Source organism: Phacochoerus africanus, chromosome 5, assembly GCF_016906955.1.
Source record: "Phacochoerus africanus isolate WHEZ1 chromosome 5, ROS_Pafr_v1, whole genome shotgun sequence".
In the NCBI taxonomy this organism is placed as follows: Eukaryota; Metazoa; Chordata; class Mammalia; order Artiodactyla; family Suidae; genus Phacochoerus; species Phacochoerus africanus.
Window position 1 is genome coordinate 42591962 of NC_062548.1, and position 19106 is coordinate 42611067.

The window sequence follows — 19106 nt, forward strand, 5'->3', positions numbered from 1 at the left end:
AGGACCCCGGTGATTACACTGGCCTGCAGGATAATCTCCCCATCAGAATCCTTAATCACATCTGCAGAGTCCCTTTTGCCCCTTAAGGTAACATCCTCACAGGTCTCAGAGACTCAGATGGGAACATCTCTGGGCACCGTCATTCTGCCAACCACCCGTGTGCGCAGAGAAGTCAGAACTGAATCCCAGAGCCCTGAACCACCATGGTACAGCGCCGCCTACGCTGGATCCCCATCCTACACCCTCCATCCCCGCCAGCCCATTCTGAGACCTCTGACTCCCACTGCCAAGGGGGGAGGCAGCCACGGTGGGGGAGTCTGGCAGGTCCTTAAAAAGTTATGCATAATGTTATCGTAGGACCCAGCAATTCCACTCTTAGATATATGTACCCAAGAGATTTAAAACATGTCCACACAGGGAGTTCATGGTGCAGCGGAAACAAAGCCGACTAGGAACCATGAGATTGCAGGTTTGATCCCTGGCCTCGCTCAGTGGGTCGAGGATCCGGCGTTGGTGGCGGTGTAGGTTACAGACACGGCTCGATCCTATGTTACTGTGGCTGTGGTGTAGGCCAGCAGCTGTAACTCTAGATCCTTAGCCTGGGAACCTCCATGTGTCTCAGGTGCAGCCCTAAAAAACAAATAAAGAAAAATGTCCACACAGAAACCTATATACAAATATTCCCAGCAGCATTTTTCATAATAGCCAAAAAATGGAAACATCCCAAATTATCCATCAACTGACGAATGAAGAAATACCACATCGTCTCCCCATGTGATTGAATATTATTCAGCCATGAAAAAGGGATGAAGCTCTGACACAGGCTATAAAGTGGATGAACCTTGAAAACATGCTCAGTGGAAGAAGCCAGACAGAAAAGGTGACGTGGTATGTGATTCCATTTGTTTGAAATGTCCAGAAGAAGAAAGTCCATAGAGACAGGAAGTAGTCAGTGTTTGCCAAGGCTGGGGGCAGGGGGAATGAGGAGGGGGTGCCTGGGGGTGGTGGAATTTCCATTTGGGGCAGCGAACATGTCAGGGAACTAAAAGAGGTGGTGGTTTTGCAACATTGCAAATATACTAAACGCCACTGATCTGCTCCCTTTAAAATGGCTAGCAGTTCACTTTATGTTGTGTGAATTTATTACAATTAAAAAAAAAAAAAAAGCAGGGAAGGAGGTTGCCAGCAGTGGCCTCTACCCACCACTTGGCCTGGCCGGGTGGGCAGGAGACCCTCAGCCCCTCCTCTCCCTGCCGACCCTCAGTCTTCTGTCCACTGTTTCTTGTCATTAAAGAAAATCTGGGGCACTCCAGGTCCTTCAGTGACAAAAACCACCCATGGAGCCCCCAGACCCAAGCAGAGCAGTGATGGGGGGAGGTCATGGCAGGACACGTGTCAGGCAGGTCAGGCCCCAGCCTGCGGTCCTGCTCCCAGCCCTTGACACCCACCAGTGGGTGACCAGGGCCCGGCCCCTGACCCCTCTGCTCAGTTCCCCCATCTGTGAAGAGGGTGTGTGGAGTCTCTGGCCTCGGGTGGCTCTGAGGGTTGAATGACACAGGCTCCTGTGGCACCGTGAGTGCACTGGAGGGCGGGGCTTACTCTCACCCAACCTATGGGTGCAAGGGAGTCTCTCTGGTCCTTTTTCTTTGGGGGGGCCACACTCGAGGCATATGGAGGTTCCCAGGCTAGAAGTCAAATCAGAGCTACAGCTGCCAGCCTACGCCACAGCCACAGCAACATGGGATCTGAGCCACATCTGCGACCTACACCACGGCTCATGGCAACCACGGATCCTTAACCCTCTGAGCGAGGCCAGGGATCAAACTTGGGTCCTCATGGATGCTAGTCAGGTTTGTTAACCGCTGAGCCACGAAAGGAACTCCAAGTCCCTCTGGTGTTGGTGCTTTGGCGACGTTGGGATTCACCTGCCATCCCCACTCTGATCACTTTATCTCGGCTTTCCTTTTCCCAGTCCTCAGGGCCAAGAGCGCCTTGAGTGGGCCTGACCCTCTGGTCCGCAGTCCCCGTAGGGATCCACTCAGGCTTCCCTCCCCTCCTCCACCCAGTTTCCAGAATCCCACACCACTCAGGTGTGATGCTTCTCCTGGAGAAAGCGTTTTTTCGACAGTGAAGCTTCTTTCCTTAGGGGGTGTTCCCAGAGGCAGAATCCCCACCTGTGCAAGGTGGGTCCCCATGTCACCGGTGCTGCTTGGTCACCTGTGCAGAATGTTCTTCTCTGTGCTAATGAGGAGGACAGCCACACCGAGTTCTCCAAGAGCCAGCGGGAATGGCCCTGCCTCCAGGTCTTGAAAGTGAAGGTTAAGCCTCTGTCCTTAGACGTATAGAAGATGGGGGAGCAGAAGGGCAAGGGCTGGGAGGGACAGAGGCTGTCGGGGCTCAGGACAGTTCATATGAGTGGATCAGGGCAGCGTTGCTGAGTCCCAGCGGGCAGAGCCTGGGTGGCAGCCCACCGCCTGCTTTTGGAAATAGTCCAACTGGCCCTCCCTTCCCTTTACCTGTGGCTGTTTTCACACTGCAATGGCAGAGCCAAAGAGTAGTTGCAGCAGAGATCTTGGGATTGGCAAACATAAAATTGATACTGTCTGGCCTTTTACAGAAAGCATTTGCCATCATCTGAGACAGAGGATTGCTCAGGACTTGCAAATGCGGGTGCCAGGAAACAGGTGAGAGAGGACTACCTGAGGGAGATGGACCTGGTCTAAGAAACAACCTGTCGGGGAGACATTAGGGAGAGGTGAAGACTGTGGCAAACTGGAGAGCACATGCCCTCCGAAGGGGGCAACTCACGTCAGGTAGCAGCAGGGCCCAGAGTTGCCAGGACTTAAAATCCCGAAGATACACCAGAAACCTGGATGTTCACGGCTACAAGAGAAGAGGCTTTGGAGGGTAAGTACATGGACTCTGATCCCGGCCCCACCACTTCCTCATCGGGTGCCCTTGAACCGCTCACTGGACTCTCTTTTGTTTTTTCTTTTTTTTTCAGCCTCACCAACAGCAAGTGGAAGTTCCTGGGCCAGGGATCGAATCCAAGCCGGAACTGTGACCTTTGCTGCAGCAATGCTGGATCCTTAACCCACGGAGCCGGTGAACCGGCACCTCCACAGAGACGAACTGTATTCCCACTGCGCCACAGTGGGAACTCCTGGATCCTCTCTTATCTGTAAACTGGGGGTGGTAATAACTTTACCAGCTGCGGGAGCTGCCCTGAGGGCCTGGGTTCCTGTGAACTAGGCTGGGGTCATTGTGAAGGTTACAGCATAGTAACCTGGAGGAGGAGCTTAACTGTCCCTGTCCTTGGCCCTCTGTGGGGGTCACAGGAAGCTGTGGAACTCAGATTCTTCAGTTAACTGTCACCCTCACCACACACACCAGGGTCTGCCAGGACAGGGCAGCCCCACAGAGCTGCCACAGGAACCCAAAGCCACCAGGTGCCACATGAGTCTGCTTCTCTCTCTCTCTGTCCCCCAGGGGTCCAGCCCCTGGGTTCTTCCACACTGACCACACTCAGCTGCAGGAGCATCTGGGCAGGGAACCTGCCTGGGCTGGTGGGGAGCTAGGGGGAGGACGTGATGCACTGGGGCTGCTGCATCTTAGAAAGGGGCTTCAGGTACCCCCCATGTACCCCTTGCCACACCCCGTGGGGCTGGGGGGGCTTGCGGGATACATGGATCAGGGGTGTAAAATATTGGAGTGCCTGGGAGCAGGGCTCAGGAGTCAGGGTTCAGACGCAAGAATTTGGGTGGTCCCCCTCTAGAGCCCCAATGACACCCTCCCTCCCCCCCGCCACATGACAGGCACCTTTGTTCCTGGCCCCATGGACCCCCTGCGGCGGTCCTCCTCCCCCTGCTTGCCACAGGCCTCCAGCCCCGAGACCCCACCTTGTGAGATGCTTGGATACGTGGGCATCGAGGCTGTGCTGGACCAACTGAAGATCAAGGCCATGAAGATGGGGTTTGAGTTCAACATCATGGTGGTAGGTAAGGGAGGGGCTGGGGGCTCCCAGGAGGACAGACCAGTGGACGCCACCCTATGGCCTGGATGTGTCACCTCTTGGAGCCTCAGTCTCCCCATCTGTAGCATGGGCCTGGGAGTTGTACCTCACAGGAGTGATGTAGCTGAAAATCTGGGAAACATGAAAGAAGGCCCAGGGAGGCTCAGCAGAAGCGAACCTGACTCGCATCCATGAGGACGCAGTTTCAATGCCTGGCCTCACTCAGTGGGTTAAGGACCCGGTGTTGCCATGAGCTGTGGTGTAGGTCGCTGACTCAGCTCGGATCCTGCATTGCTGTGGCTGTGGTGTAGGCCAGCAACTACAGCTCTGTTTTGACCCCTAGCCTGGGAACCTCCACATGCTGTGGGTGCAGCCCTAAAAAGACAAAAAATAAAATAAAATAGTAAAGAGAGGAGTTCCCTGGTGGCTCAGAAGGTTAAGGATCCAGCATTATCACTTCTGTGACAAGGGTCACTGCCGCAGCACAGGTTTGGTGCCTGGCCCAGAAAATTCTGCATGCTACAGGTAGAGCTGAAAAAAAAAAAAAGGAGAAATTATTATTTTTTTTTTTGTTATGGCTACACCCACAGCATATGGAAGTTCCCGGGCCAGGGATTGAATCTGAGCAGTAGCTGCAAGCTACACCACAGCTGCAGCAATGCTGAATCCTTAACCCACTGCACCACAGCAGGAACCCCAGGATATTACTTGTAATCATTTTTTTTTAATTTAACCAGTGCATTCTGAAATACTGTCGTCTTGACATGTAATCCATAAAAAACATTTTTCATGAGATTGTTTACAGTTCTTTTTGTCAGCCCAGGTCTGCAAAATATGGTTTGCCTTTTTTTTTTTTTTTTTTTCAGGGCCGCACTGCAGCATGTAGAAATTCCCAGGCTAGGGGTTTATTCTGAGCTGCAGCTGCTGGCCTGTACCACAGCCACAGCACCACGGGATCCAAGCTGAATCCGTGACCTGTGGTGCAGCTTGAAACCTGCATCTTCCTGGATACTAGCTGGATTCTTAACCTGCTGAGCCACAACAGGAACTCCAAAATGTGGTTTGTCCTTTTCCACTGAGGGAACATCTCAGTTCAGATTGGCAGATGGCCGAACTGCCAGTGGCAATAGCCAGGAGTGGCTCCTGTATTGGACAGCACAGCCCAACAGACAGTTTCAGTTAGAAGCACAAAGGAGTGCCCTGCCCTGGGAAGTAGGATGTTTCCTACCCTGGGGCATGGGCCTCGGGGTTTGAGAAGCCCCCGAGGCAGGGAGAATGGACCGTCTACAGGCATGGGCAGCAGGGGGAATCTCACCGAGCAGCACCCACTCAAAGAAGCCAGGAGTGGAAGAGCAGGTGCTGTGGGATCCCCAGGGGAAGGGGGCTGCGCTGCTCCCTGCCGATGCACTCAGGGGAGTGTAGCCCCTGGGGCTGCGTTAGCAGTTACTCTGTTGAGGCAGGAGTGGACTTGAGGGTAGAAATGTGTTCTGTCTCCTGATTTGGAGCTGCATACACGCGTGGTTAACTTTGTAAAATACGGCGACCCAGGAGTTCCCACTGTGGCGCCACAGGATTGTTGGCCTCTCTGGAGCACCAGGGTGCTGGTTTGATTCCCAGCCCAGCACAGTGGGTTAAGGATTTGGTGTTGCCGCAGTTGTGGTCGAGAAACTGCAGCTTGGGAGTTCCCGCTGTGGCGCAGTGGAAATGAATCTGACTCGTATCCATGAGGTTGCAAGTTTGATTCCTGGCCTCGTTTGGTGGGTTAAGGATCCTCAGTGGCCATGAGCTGTGGTGTAGGTCCTAGAGGCAGCTCGGATCCTGCATTACTGTGGCTGTGGCGTAGGCTGGCAGCTGTAGATCCGATTTGACCCCTAGTCTGGGGGCTTCCATATGCCACAGTCTGGCCCTAAAAAGCCAAAAAAGAAAAGAAAACAAAAAAGAATGGCAGCTTAGATCTGATCCCTGGCCTGGAATGCCACATGCCACAGGGACAGCCAAAAAAGAAAAACAAAAATACATCAACCTACCCATTGATGGGAGGAATAAACTCCATGTGGTCTATCCACCCAATGGAATAGTATTTAGCCATGAAAAAGAATGAACTCCTGGTACACGCTATGATGTGGATGAAACTTGAAAACATGAAGCTGAGAGGGAGCTGCCAGACACAGGATAAATATTACATGATTCCATTTATCTGAAATGTCCAGAATAGACATATCCATAGATAGAAAGCAGCTGAGGGGTTGCCAGGCATTCGAGGGAGGGGGAGGGAGTCCCTCGTGGGTATACTTTCTTTTGGGTGATGAAACTGTTCTGGAGCTAAATAGGGGTGGTGGTTGCTCGACATTGTGAATGTACTCAGTGCCACTGAAGCGTACCTTTTCAATGGTTAATGTTAATTTGGGGAAGCCCACGACCACAGCAGGTGAAAGGCCTCAGGCCACAGGTGCCACCTGCCCCACAGCCGTGTCAGTGCTATGTCCTTAACCTGCTGCTCTGCCAGGGAACTCCATAGTTCACTTTCTAAAACAATTTAAGAGTTTCAGAAGCAAGCCTCACACACCCATCCCTATTGCTGCCACATGGTCACCTGCAGGACAGAGCGGGCTGGGCAAGTCCACCATGGTGAACACGCTCTTCAAGTCCAAGATGTGGAAATCCACCCTGCCAGGCCTGGGGGGGCCCATGCCCCAGACGCTGCAGCTGCACTCGGTAACCCATGGTGAGTGAGCCCCCCACCTCCCATCCCCACTTCCCCGCACCCCCCCAGGCCCAATCTCTCCGCCTCTGCTCCCCCACTGCAGTCATCGAGGAGAACAGCGTGAAGCTGAAGCTGACGGTGACTGACACACCCGGCTTTGGGGACCAGATCAACAATGACAAGTGGTGGGTCCTGGGGGGGGGGGGCGGTGGGGGCCCTGCCCATCCTCCTCTGGGCTCTGGGAAACATCCAGGCCTGGGTCAACCTGGCTGCTTTGAGGCTCAGTTTATTCATCTCTACAATGGGTGTGTGCAACCCTCCCTGCAAGAGTGAAGGGAGCCAAGTATATAAATGTCCTGGCTTCCTGCCTGGCACACAGTAAGCGCCTGGGAGGGGACAGGAGCCCACCCTCCAGAGTCAGGACCCCTGGGTTAGACCACCTCCCAACTGCATATTCTCAGACTGGCTGCGGGAACTCTCTGAGCCTCGGCTTCCTGCTTTGTATCTTGGGGGTGATGACACTCCCCCGCCCCAGAGTTGTGCTGGGTTCTCAGTGAGGTCTCACACACATACACAAACACACACACACAGGGCAACAGAAGGACTCTGGCATAATCTTTGCCCACTGGAGTCTAAGCAGAAAAGGGATGCGAGCTGACTCCTGCTTTGAAAAGGATCATTTTTAGCTACGATGTTGCCAGTAGCCCTGTGAGGAAAAGGACCCAGGGAGCCAGGAAACCCTTGTAACAACAGAGCGAGAGTCCCTGGTGGTTTGAACGGGCTGCAGGGCTGCAGCCGCTGCTCTGTTAATGCTCATGCTTCCCCTGGAACACAGGCGCTCTACTCTTTTTACGGAAGAGAAGCTGAGGCCTCAGCTCAAGAGCAGCAGGCATCCCTCATGATTTAGGGTTGGGGGGGAGGATACTCGAGGGACCAAGGGCCTCAGGGTGTGTGGGACTGACAGTTCGGCATCCCTGGCAAACGAGGGGATTGTCCTCCCGGAGACCCAGGGAGGCGGGGGCTTGCAGAGAGATTCTGAGGTCAGCATCTCCTGCCCCAGCTGGGACCCCATCCTGGGCTACATCAATGAGCAGTACGAGCAGTACCTGCAGGAAGAGATCCTCATCACCCGCCAGCGACACATCCCTGACACCCGGGTGCACTGCTGCGTGTACTTTGTGCCGCCCACCGGGCACTGGTGAGGGGGCTGGGCCAGCGGCTGGAGGGCCACCTGCATGGGGAGGAGGAGGGGCCCCCAGCAAGGGCTGTGGGCTGGCACCCCTTTGGCATACGCTCAGTGCCATCCCTGCCCTGCCTGGACAGCCTGCGGCCCCTGGACATTGAGTTCCTACAGCGGCTCTGCCGGACTGTGAACGTGGTGCCAGTGATCGCCCGGGCCGACAGCCTGACCATTGAGGAGCGAGAGGCCTTCAGGCGCAGGGTGATCTGGGCGCCTGGGGCAAGGCTGGGGTTGGCGGGGCTGGGGAGGGCTGGCAGCGGGTACAGGGTGGGCCGATGTCACCTGGACATGGTCTGCAGATCCAGCACAACCTGAAGACTCACGGCATCGAGGTGTACCCGCAGAAGGGCTTCGACGAGGACATCAACGATAGGATCCTCAACAGCAGGATCCGGGTAGGAGCCCGTGGGAGGCGGGGAGGCTGGCGGCTGGGTGATTTGCTCCCCACTCATCCTTCCCATCTCAAGAGTTGTCTCTCTCTCTCTCTGCAACTTGGGGAAAGTTCATATACTTGTAGCAAGTACACATTTTTCCCCCATCCATCAAGGTGAGCAAGAAATAGGTCATATTGGAGTTCCTGTCATGGTGCAGTGGAAACGAATCCGACTAGGAACCATGAGGTTGCGGGTTCAATCCCTGGCCTTGCTCAGTGGGTTAAGGTTCTGGCATTGATGTGAGTTGTGGTGTAGGTCACAGACGTGGCTCGGATCCTGTGTTGCTGCAGCTGTGGTGTAGGCTGGCAGCTACAGCTCTGATTAGATCCCTAGCCTGGGAACCTCCATATGCCGCAGGTGTGGTCCTAAAAAAAAGAAAGAAAGAAAGAAAGAAAGAAAAGAAATAGGTCATATTGACAATCCCCAGAATGGGAGAAAATGTTTGCAAATGATATATGAGGGACTTGTATCCTGAATGCATAAAGAACTCTAACATTTCAACAGTAAAAAGACAGGTAACCCAGTTTAAAAATGGGCAAAGGGGAGTTCCCGTCGTGGTGCAGTGGTTAACGAATCCGACTAGGAACCATGAGGTTGCAGGTTCAGTCCCTGCCCTTGCTCAGTGGGTTAACGATCCTGCGTTGCCTTGAGCTGTGGTGTAGGTTGCAGATGCGGCTTGGATCCCGCGTTGCTGTGGCTCTGGCGTAGGCCGGTGGCTACAGCTCCTATTTGACCCCTAGCCTGGGAACCTCCATATGCCGCAGAAGCGGCCCAAAGAAATTGCAAAAAGACAAAAAAAAAAAAAAAAAAGAGCAAAGGGAGTTCCCATTGTGGCTCAGTGGTTAACGAATCCAACTAGGAACCATGAGGTTGCAGGTTCAATCCCTGGCCTTGCTCAGTGGGTTAAGGATCTGGCATTGCCGGGAGCTGTGGTGTAGGTGGCAGATGCTGCTTGGATCCCGTATTGCTGTGGTTCCAGTGTAGGCTGGAGGCTACAGCCCCAATTAGACCCCTAGCCTGGGAACCTCCATGTGCTGCAGGTGCGGCGCTAGAAAAGACAAAAAGACAAAAAAATGAAGTAAAGTAAATAAATAAATAAAATGGGCAAAGGAATTTAATAGACATTTCCCCAAAGAATTTATGCAAATGGTCCATAAGCCTAGGAAATACTTTGAATATCGTCAGTCATGAAGGAAAGGCAAATCAAAACCGCAATAAGATACCACTTCACACCCACTACTGTGGCTTTTATCAAAAGGACAGACAATGACAGGTGTTGGTGAGGATGTGCCGGTGGTACCGTCCAGTGGTGCAGCCACTTTGGAAAACAGTCTGGCAGTTCTTCAAAGGTTGGACATTAAGTTACTACATGGCCCAACAAATCTCCTCCCAAAAGAAATGAAAAGCCATGTAGACTTAAAAACTCCTGCACAGAGAGTTCCCGTTGTGGCTCAGCAGGTTATGAACCTGACTAGTATCCATAAGCGTGCGGGTTCTATCCCTGGCCTCACTCAGTGGGTTAAGGATCCTGAGTGGCTGTGGCTGTGGTATAAGCTGGCAGCTGCCACTCTGATTCAACCCCTGGCCTAGGAAACTCCATATGCTGCAGGCTCGGCCCTAAAAAAGAAAAAACAAAAACATCCCCAAACTCCTACATTGTATGTCTGAAGTGGGTCCATTGAGATTTCTCCTTTTTCATTTCTTACTTTGTTTATTTGGATCCTTTCTCCTTTCTTCTTGGTGAGTCAGAGTAGTATTATTATCAACAAAATTTATTCTGCATCAAAACCTAATTCTTCGAAATAAAAACAAACCCACATGCACCACTTGAGAGTTTAATCTCCACTTCCGGCCTCGAACAAGTAAACAACTAGAATTTATAACAGGGCTTAGCAATCTGTTCTGTTTTGTTTTGTTTTGTTTTGTTGGCTGCTCCCATGGCATGTGGAAGTTCCCAGCCTATGCCATGGCAGTGACCCAAGCCTCGGCAATGACAAAACCAGATCTTTAACCCACTGCGCCATAAGGGAACCCGTTAATAAACTGTTTTTGTTTAGGGCCAGATAATGATAAGCATCTTGGACTTATCTTAGTGGCTTATGAGTCTCTATTGCAAAACTCAACTCTGCTGCAGTTGCATGAAGGCAGCATGGATGAGAGTTCAGGGCTGTTTGCCAATGAACTTGACCGATTTGGCCCAGGAGCCTTACAGAATTCTTTCTTTTCACCTTCCTGATAGGAGTTCAAATCGAGGTTCAGCGGGTTAAGAACCTGAGTAGTGGACTTCCTGTTGTGGCCCAGCGGAAACGATCTTGTCTAGTCCCTGGCCTCTCTCAGTGGGTTAAGGGTCCAGGTTTGCTGTGAGCTGTGGTGTAGGTCGCAGACGAGGCTCAGATCTGGCGTTGCTGTGGCTGTGGGGCAGACCCCCCCCCACCTGCAGCTCGGATTGGATCCCTGGCCTGATAACTTCCATATGCCGTGGGTGCAGCCCTAAAAAAAAAAAAAGAAAAGAACAGAAACTAACTCTCTTGATAATGGTCGAAGGTAATCGCCTTTCCTGTTTCACAGGTAAGAGGCTGGACATGAGCAGGATTATATATGGTGACAGTGGCTCTGAGGGACATTTGGTCTCCAAGACTTGTTCTGCTTACCCCTTAATTATGCTAAGAACTTCCCAAAGATTCACACAGCCCTGTGGGTACTATTGTTGCGGGTTTTTGCTTGTTTATTTGTGCTGTTTTTTTTTTTTTTAAAGTATAGTTGAGGAGTTCCCATTGTGGCTCATTGGTAATGAACCCGACTAGTATCCATGAGGATGCAGGCTCAATCCCTGGCCTCACTCAGTGGGTTAAGGATCTGGTGTTGCCATAAGCTGTGGTGTAGGTCGCAGACACGGCTCTGATCTGGTGTTGCTGTGGCTGTGGTGTAGACCGGCAGCTGCAGCTCCACTTCGATACCGAGCCTGGGAGCTTCCACATGCCGTGGATATGGCCCTAAAAAGACAAAAAGAAAAAAAAAAGGCTATGGTTGATTTACTATGTTTAGTTTCTGCTAAGCAGTGAAGTGATATGATTTCTCATATCATTTCTTTTTCTCATATTCTTTTTCCCTAGCATGTTGTCTCCAAAGAGATTGGATATAGTTCCCTGTGCTGTACAGTGGAACCCCATCGCTTATCCATTCTAGATGGAATAGTTTGCATCTATTAACCCCAAACTCCCCTCCATCCCCCTCCCGCCCCCTCCCGCCCCCTCTCCCTTGGCAATCACAAGTCTGCTCTCCATGTCTGAGAGTCTGTTTCTGTTTTGTAGAAAGGCTCATTTGTGCCCTATTTTATATTCCACATATACCTGATAGCATATGGTATTTGCCTTTGTCTTTCTGACTTATTTCACTGAGTATGAGAATCTTTAGTTGCATCCATGTTGCTGCAAATGGCATTATTTTGTTCTTTTTGTTGTTGTCTTTTTAGGGCCACGGCCGCTACATATGGAAGTTCCCAGGCTAGGGGTCGAATTGGAGCTACAGCTGCCAGCCTACACCACAGCTCATGGCAATGTCGGATCCTTTTTTATTTGAAATAATGATTTTTATATTTTTCCTAATGCTGGATCCTTAATCCACTGAGCAAGGCTGCAGGGATTGAACCTCCATCCTAATGGATACTCGTCAAGTTCTCAACCCACTGAGCCACAACGAGAACTCCCTATTTTGTTTTTTTTTCAGGGCTGAGTAGTATTCCATTATGTGTATATACCACATACCACATCTCCTTAATCCATTTATCTGTCAATGGACATTTAGGTTGTTTCCATGTCTTGGTTATTATGAATAGTGCTTCTATGAACATAGGGATGCATGCATTTTTTTTTTTTTTGGCTTTTTAGGGCCACACCCGAGGCATATGGAGTTTCCCGGGCTAGGGATCTAAGCAGAGCTACAGATGCTGGACTACACCTCAACCACAGCAACACTGGATCATTAACCCACTGAGCGAGGCCAGGGATCGAACCCACAACCTCACGGTTCCTAATCGGATTCGTTTCCGCTGCACCGCAACAGGAACTCCCATGCATCTTTTTGAATTGTAGTTTTGTCTGGATATATGCCCAGGAGTGGGCTTGCTGGATCATTTGGCGGTTCTATTTTTATTTTTCTGAGGACCCTCCATACTGTTCTCCATAGTGGTTGTACCACTTTACATTCCCACAGCAGAGAAGGAGGGTTCCCTTTTCTCCACATCCTCTCCAGCTCTTGTTATTTGCATCAGTACTATCATGACTCCCATTTTACAGATGAAGAAACTGAGGCACTAATTAGACATTGTATCTTCTGACTTCAGATACCTGTGCTCCTTGTACCACTTTCTCTCCCCACAAAAGACAGCATCCTGCAGGTTCCCACCGCACTGTCTCCTCTCTGGGGTCCAACCCTCCTGTCTCGTCCCTTCCCCGCAGGACCGGATCCCCTTTGCTGTGGTCGGGGCCGACCAAGAGCACATGGTGAACGGGAGGTGTGTCCTGGGCCGGAAGACCAAGTGGGGCATCATTGAAGGTCAGTGCAGGGGTATGGGGAGGGCTCAGGGCAGAACGGGTTGCCTCCAGCCTCCTTACCCCTGCCACAGAGCCTGGCCTGGTTAAGCCCAGAGCCAGGAAACCGACAGACCTGGGATCCAGTTCCTTTGTGTAGCTGGGAGGCCCCTGGCAAGTTACCCAATTCTCTGGGCCTCCGTTTTCTCAGTCAGACGAGCAGGACGGTAACATCGGCCTCACTGGGTGCTAGAGGGACAGAGCCACCACTTTGCACGATACCCAGTACCCAGGAGGTGCCCTCTTCATTTGCCAGAATTTACTGTGGGCCTACTATGTGCTGGGCACACTAGGCGTAGTTCCCAGGGGGATATAGTGGAAGTGGGACCAACAAGACCACTGAGCCCACAGAGCGGATAAGACAAGGACAGGTGGGAGGAGCACAGTGGAGGGTGGGAGCAGGTACCTCAGGGGACAGAGGGAAGCCCGACTGATTCAACTCCTACAAAAGTCCTTGTAGGAGCCGCCTGTATCGGGGCCGGGGATACAGGAATGAATGAGTGGCTGCGGCAATGAATGAGTGAATGAACCAGCAAACGTGGAAGGTGGGCCAACACAGGGAGAAAAGGGGAAGGGCAGGGCGGGCGGCCTGCAGCATGCAGCAGGCGCTTACTCAGTGCTGGCTGAGGGCAGGGAGGGAGCAGAGCCTGTGCCCAGGGGCTGTGTCCTGTCTTGCAGTGGAGAACATGGCTCACTGTGAGTTCCCCCTCCTAAGAGACCTGCTCATCCGGTGAGCCTGTGGGAAACCTGGGGGGCTGCGGGGGGGGGGGGGCGCCGCCGACGTCATGGCCGGTCCAGCTGACCTGCCGCCCATCTCCCAGCTCCCACCTCCAAGACCTGAAGGACATTACCCACAATGTCCACTACGAGAACTACCGCGTCATCAGGCTGAACGAGAGCCACACGCTGCCCCGTGGGCCCGGCTGGGTGAACCTGGCCCCCGCCCCTGCCCCCACTCCCACCCCTGCCAGCCCCCGGACCAGCCCTGGGCTCACGAAGGTCTGCCGGTGGGCCCAGGACAACTCAGACGAGGACTCCTGAGCACGGGTGCAGCCCAGGGCCCGCGGGGCTCCCCGAGTCCTCGGCAGTCCCCCAACACACACCTGTGTCCCAGAGCATGTATTAAAAGTGGACAATGCTTTTTATGAAAAGCTGTGCTTTGAAAGCAAAAGGTGTTTTGTAAGTGACTTCTCTGAGCTCTTCTCAAATCAAAATACGGTTCTTTGTAAAGTGACAGGGTGAGACCCCCGCCCTTGGGCTTCTTGAAGATCTGGGCGGGCCTGCTGCCCAGAACCAGAGTCAAATTCTTTTTTTTTTTTTGTCTTTTTTTTGCTATTTCTTGGGCTGCTCCCATGGCATATGGAGGTTCCCAGGCTAGGGGTCAAATCGGAGCTGCAGCCACTGGCCTACGCCAGAGCCACAGCAACGCGGGATCCGAGCCACGTCTGCAACCCACACCACAGCTCAAGGCAACGCCGGATCGTTAACCCACTGAGCAAGGCCAGGGACCGAACCCTCAACCTCATGGCTCATGGTTCCTAGTCGGATTCGTTAACCACTGCACCACGATGGGAACTCCTTTTTTTTTTTTTTGTCTTTTTTCAGAGTCAAATTCTAAATTGCACTCTGCTGTCCCCAACCCCTCTGTCCTGGCACGGGGCACCACAAACAGTTAAAAACTCCCCATCTTTGGAGTTCCCGTCATGGCTCAGTGAGTGGTTAACAAACCCGACTAGTATCCATGAGGATGCAGGTTTGATTCCTGGCCTCACGCAGTGGGTTAGATCCCACACTGCTGTGAGCTGTGGTGTAGGTTGTAGACGTGGCTGTGTCCTAGGCAAGCAGCTACAGCTCTGATTCAGCCCCTAGCCTGGGAACCTCCATGTGCCTCGGGTGCAGCCCCCCAAAAAATAAAAACTCCCCATCGTTGCTATCATCCCCAAACTCTGTGCCCCCTGCTCCTGCCTTCCCCTTTGCCCGCCCCAGCAGACCAGAATGGTGGGAAAACAGCTCCAACTTTGGAATCTGACAAAGCTGATGTGAAAATCAGCCCCCTGCCATTGACCTTGTGTGATATGACCTTGGGCAAGTTACTTTTGTGGGCCTCTTTCCTCATCTGTAAAATAGGGATAATATTTTTTTTTCTTTTTAGGGCCATACCTGCCGCATATAGACATTCCCAGGCTAGGGATCAAATCAGAACCTCAACTTCACAGCCTACACCACAGCCACAGCAATACTGGATCTGAGCTGCATCTTCGACCTACGCTGTAGTTTGCAGCAACACCGGATCCTCAACCCACTGAGCAAGGCTAGGGATCAAACCCACGTCCTCATGGATACTAGTCGGATTCTTAACCCTCTGAGCCACAGTGGAAACTCCAAAATGGGGGTGATACTATGGCTCTCATAGCACTGCTGTACGGACCAAACAGAGTGACTCATGGAATGTGCCTGCCACGCCTGGAGAAACAGCTCTCAGAGATGATGAGAACAGCAGAGACCACACAAGTCCAGGATAGAGACTGTACCTGCAAGGCGTGCAAGCTCTTCGCGGGACCGTCCAGAACCCTTGAAAGGAGATGGATTTCACCGACGCCCACACAACGCACCCATATGCTCCTATGAGGCGCAAGCACGCAGGGAGCACTCGGTAAGTGTCAGAGGGGCGTAGCAGTGGGACCCTGGCTGTATTAGGGTTCTCCAGAGAAATGCAAGCAGCAGGACGTACATAAGTGGAGATTTTTTTCTTACAGGAACCAGCTCCTTATGTGATGGAACCCAGAAGGCCCACAATCTCTCTACAAGCTGGAGCCCCAGGAAAGCTGGTGCTATAATTCAGTCGGGTTTGAAGACTTAAGAATTGGAACCAGTGGTCTGAGTCCCAGCCTGAGTCTGAACTCCCAAGAACGTCCAAGGGCAGAAGAGGGGTGTTTCGGCTCAAGCAGGCAGTAGACTCACCCTTTCTCTGCCTTTTTGCTCTATTCAAGCCCTCAGTTTATTGTATCATGCCCACATGTCGGGGGGGGGGCAATCTTTTTTACTCAGTCTACTGAATTAAAGGCTAATCTCTTCAGAGACATCCTCGCAGACACACCCAGAAATAATGTTTTACCAGCCATCTGGGCACCCCTTAGCCCAGGCAAGTGGATATAGAAAATTAACCGTCACACCTGCTAAAAGTCACCTCCTCCCTGAAGCCCTCTTGACTTCCCCAGGCCAACGTACTCACTGCCCCCTCTGTGGACATAGCACCTGGTTTATTTTCGGGTTCGTCTCCCATTGTCCAGGGGGAGCTCTGTGAGAGCAGAGATCTATCAGCTTCATCCTGCACATGGCAGGTGCTCAGAACCCGGCAGCACCAGCCCCATAGCCACTCACCCAATGAATTCACAAGGCTGCTGACTCCAGGCCCCGGGGAGCTCCCAGGGCCCGTGGGGACCCACACCATCCACAGCCAACATGGAGCTGGAGTGTAGCTACAGAGCCGCTGAGCACACTCCCAAGGTTAAGGATAGCCCTGGGCAATGTGGCACCGTCTATAATATGTCAAAAGCACACACCCTTTGGCTCAGTAATTGCCCTTCTAGGAATGGATCTCACAGATAGACCAGGGTCTCTTAACCTTGGCACTACTGAGGTATGGGGCTGGATTGGCCTCTGCTGTGGGGGCTGCTCTGTGCATTGCAGAAAGTCCAGCAGCATCCTTGGGCTCCCATTAGATGCCAGTAGCAACACCCCTCCTGTTGTGACAATCCAAAGTGTTTCTAGACATTGACAAAAGTTGCCTGGGAGGGGGGCACATTCGCCTCAGTTGAGAACCACTGACTGTGGTACCCAGTGTAGGAAGGAACAAGAAACAGCCTACCTGTTCCCCAGGAGTGGCCCGGAAAGTAAATCACGTGTATCAAGTTCCTAAAGCTGCTGTAACAAATTAGCACATACTTGGAGGCTTCCTTACAGTTCTGGAGGTCAGTGTCTGAAATGAGTATCACTGAGCCAAAATCTGCAGGTTCTAACAGAGAATCCATTTCCTTGCCCTTACCTGCTTCTAGAGGCCGCTGGCACTCCTTGTATCCTATGCCCTTCCTCCGTTCTCATTCTATGGTCAAATTGCTTCTGCCTTCCTCATTTTATTTTAGTTTTTTGCTTTTTAGGGCCGCACCCACTGCATACGGAGGTTCCCAGGCTAGGGGTCTAATCAGAGCTACAGCTGCCGGCCACAGCCACAGCCACAGCGATGGCAGATCTGAGCCATGTCTGCGACCTATACCACAGCTCACAGTAACGCCAGATCCTTAACCCACTGGGTGAGGCCAGGGATCAAACCCACAACCTCATGGTTCCTAGTCGGATTCGTTTCCACTGCATCATGACGGGAGCTCCTTTTTTTGGTCTTTTTAGGCCTGGACCCAAGGCATATGGAAGTTCCCAGGCTAGGGCTATAATCGGAGCTGCAGCTGCTGGCCTATACCACAGTCACAGCAACTTGGGATCAGAGCCACATCTGTGACCTACACTGCAGCTCACAGCAATGCCGGATCCTTAACCCACTGAGCAAGGCCAGGGATTGACCTTGCATCCTCATGGACACTAGTCAGGTTCTTAATCTGATGAGCCATAATGGGAACTCCCCTACCTTTCTCTTATAAAGACCCTTGTGATGGAGCGCCCACTATGGCTCAGCGGTATCCGTGAGTATGCCGGTTTGATCCCCGGCCTTGCTCAGTGGGTTAAAGGATCTGGCGTTGCTGTGAGCTGTGGTGTAGACCATCAGCTGCAGCTCTGATTCGACCCCTAGCCTGGGAACTTCCATATGTGGCAGTGGATGTGCCCCTAAAAAGGCCCTCTTGACTGCACCTTGCAGTTATCCAGGATCATACTTATCCCCACCTCAAGATCATTAAATTTTGGGGGGGGACCACACCCATGCATGCAGAAATTCCTGGGCCACGGATCAAACCCACTGACCAATTAGGTTGAGGGTTAAGAATGGGGAAGGAGGGGTTACTGTCATGGCGCAGTGGTTAATGAATCCGACTAGAAACCATGAGGTTGCGGGTTTGATCCCTGGCCTCACTCAGTGGGTTAAGGATCCAGTGTTGCCGTGAGCTGTGGTGTAGGTCACAGATGCGCCTCGGATCTGGCGTTGCTGTGACTGTGGCTTAGGCTGGTGGCTACAGCTCTGATTACACCCCTGGCCTGGGGACCTCCACATGCCACAGGTGCAGACCTAGAAAAGCAGACAAAAAAAAAAAAAAGAATGGGAAGGAGACAATTCACTCCTTTTGCCTTTTTTACTGCATGATTGGCTTGTTAACCAGGGGTAAGAACCCCCTACTCAGCAAATGTGAATATGTTTAAAGTCTTAGGTCAGTCCCTTGCCTGAAAGTTAGCATTTCCTCTCACCAGGGTGACCATGAGAAACAAACAAAGCCATTGGCCTAACTCCCTAGTCTGTTCCTGGGCACCCTGCCTCGACCCTCCCTCAAACTGGCACCTCCACCAGCCTCCAGGAACCTCCTCTCACTGCATTCTGACCCAGCCTGCCTGCTCCTGATCCCGAGGGCCATCATTTTTTTTTTAGGGGGATGGGTATTCCAGGAACAGTTGGTCCTGCTCCCTTCTAACGACTTTACCTCCAGTTCTGGAAGCTCTTGCCATGCCTTCGGTGACCCAGGCTTGGCACAGACTCAGTTGTGTACTAGTCACGGCGGTACAGATTTCTTCTGCACTTCCTGACCTGAAGCAGCTGGGTGTGGGCAGAGGCCTCCGCTGACACATCCTGGGATGCCCCAGGCCAGTGAGCATGGTTGGTAAAGTCCAGCTCTGCCGCCTTTTAACCACAGGACTTTAGCCAAGTCATCTGATGCTCCAGAATCCACTTCCTCATTCAGGAAAACCAGCAGCGACGCCGACCGACCTCCTACCTCAGGGTTGTGTGAAGAGGAGCCTGCCCACAGGTGCCCAGGGCCCATAAGGAGTTGTTTTTCTGATCATTTTGTTCTCTTTTGTAGCTGTTGGGAGTTTTCCTCTGTGTGGTGCCCTAAGCAGGTTCAGGTTATAATGATACAGTCACTGTATTGTGAACTATTAACTAACAATAGTGAGCATTTTTAGGAGTTCC

At 52.3% G+C, this 19106-nt stretch overlaps 1 protein-coding gene and 2 long non-coding RNA genes across 3 annotated transcripts; all 3 read left to right on the plus strand.

Moving 5' to 3' along the window:
• The first annotated feature begins 1840 nt into the window (after window positions 1-1840).
• On the plus strand, window positions 1841-3034 carry LOC125127505 (uncharacterized). The gene is made up of 3 exons (XR_007134949.1): window positions 1841-2318; window positions 2618-2907; window positions 3005-3034. It is a non-coding gene; the product is annotated as an uncharacterized LOC125127505 (long non-coding RNA).
• An 89-nt stretch (window positions 3035-3123) lies between these two features.
• Window positions 3124-14130, plus strand: SEPTIN12 (septin 12). The gene is made up of 9 exons (XM_047780596.1): window positions 3124-3998; window positions 6612-6737; window positions 6820-6901; window positions 7777-7914; window positions 8040-8157; window positions 8256-8351; window positions 12848-12944; window positions 13658-13709; window positions 13801-14130. Exons 1-9 carry the CDS (start codon window positions 3809-3811, stop codon window positions 14018-14020), a joined length of 1119 nt encoding a protein of 372 aa, XP_047636552.1. The 5' UTR covers window positions 3124-3808; the 3' UTR covers window positions 14021-14130.
• A 1187-nt stretch (window positions 14131-15317) lies between these two features.
• LOC125126766 (uncharacterized) lies at window positions 15318-16059 on the plus strand. Its single transcript, XR_007134782.1, has 2 exons — window positions 15318-15632; window positions 15736-16059. It is a non-coding gene; the product is annotated as an uncharacterized LOC125126766 (long non-coding RNA).
• Window positions 16060-19106: the final 3047 nt, after the last annotated feature.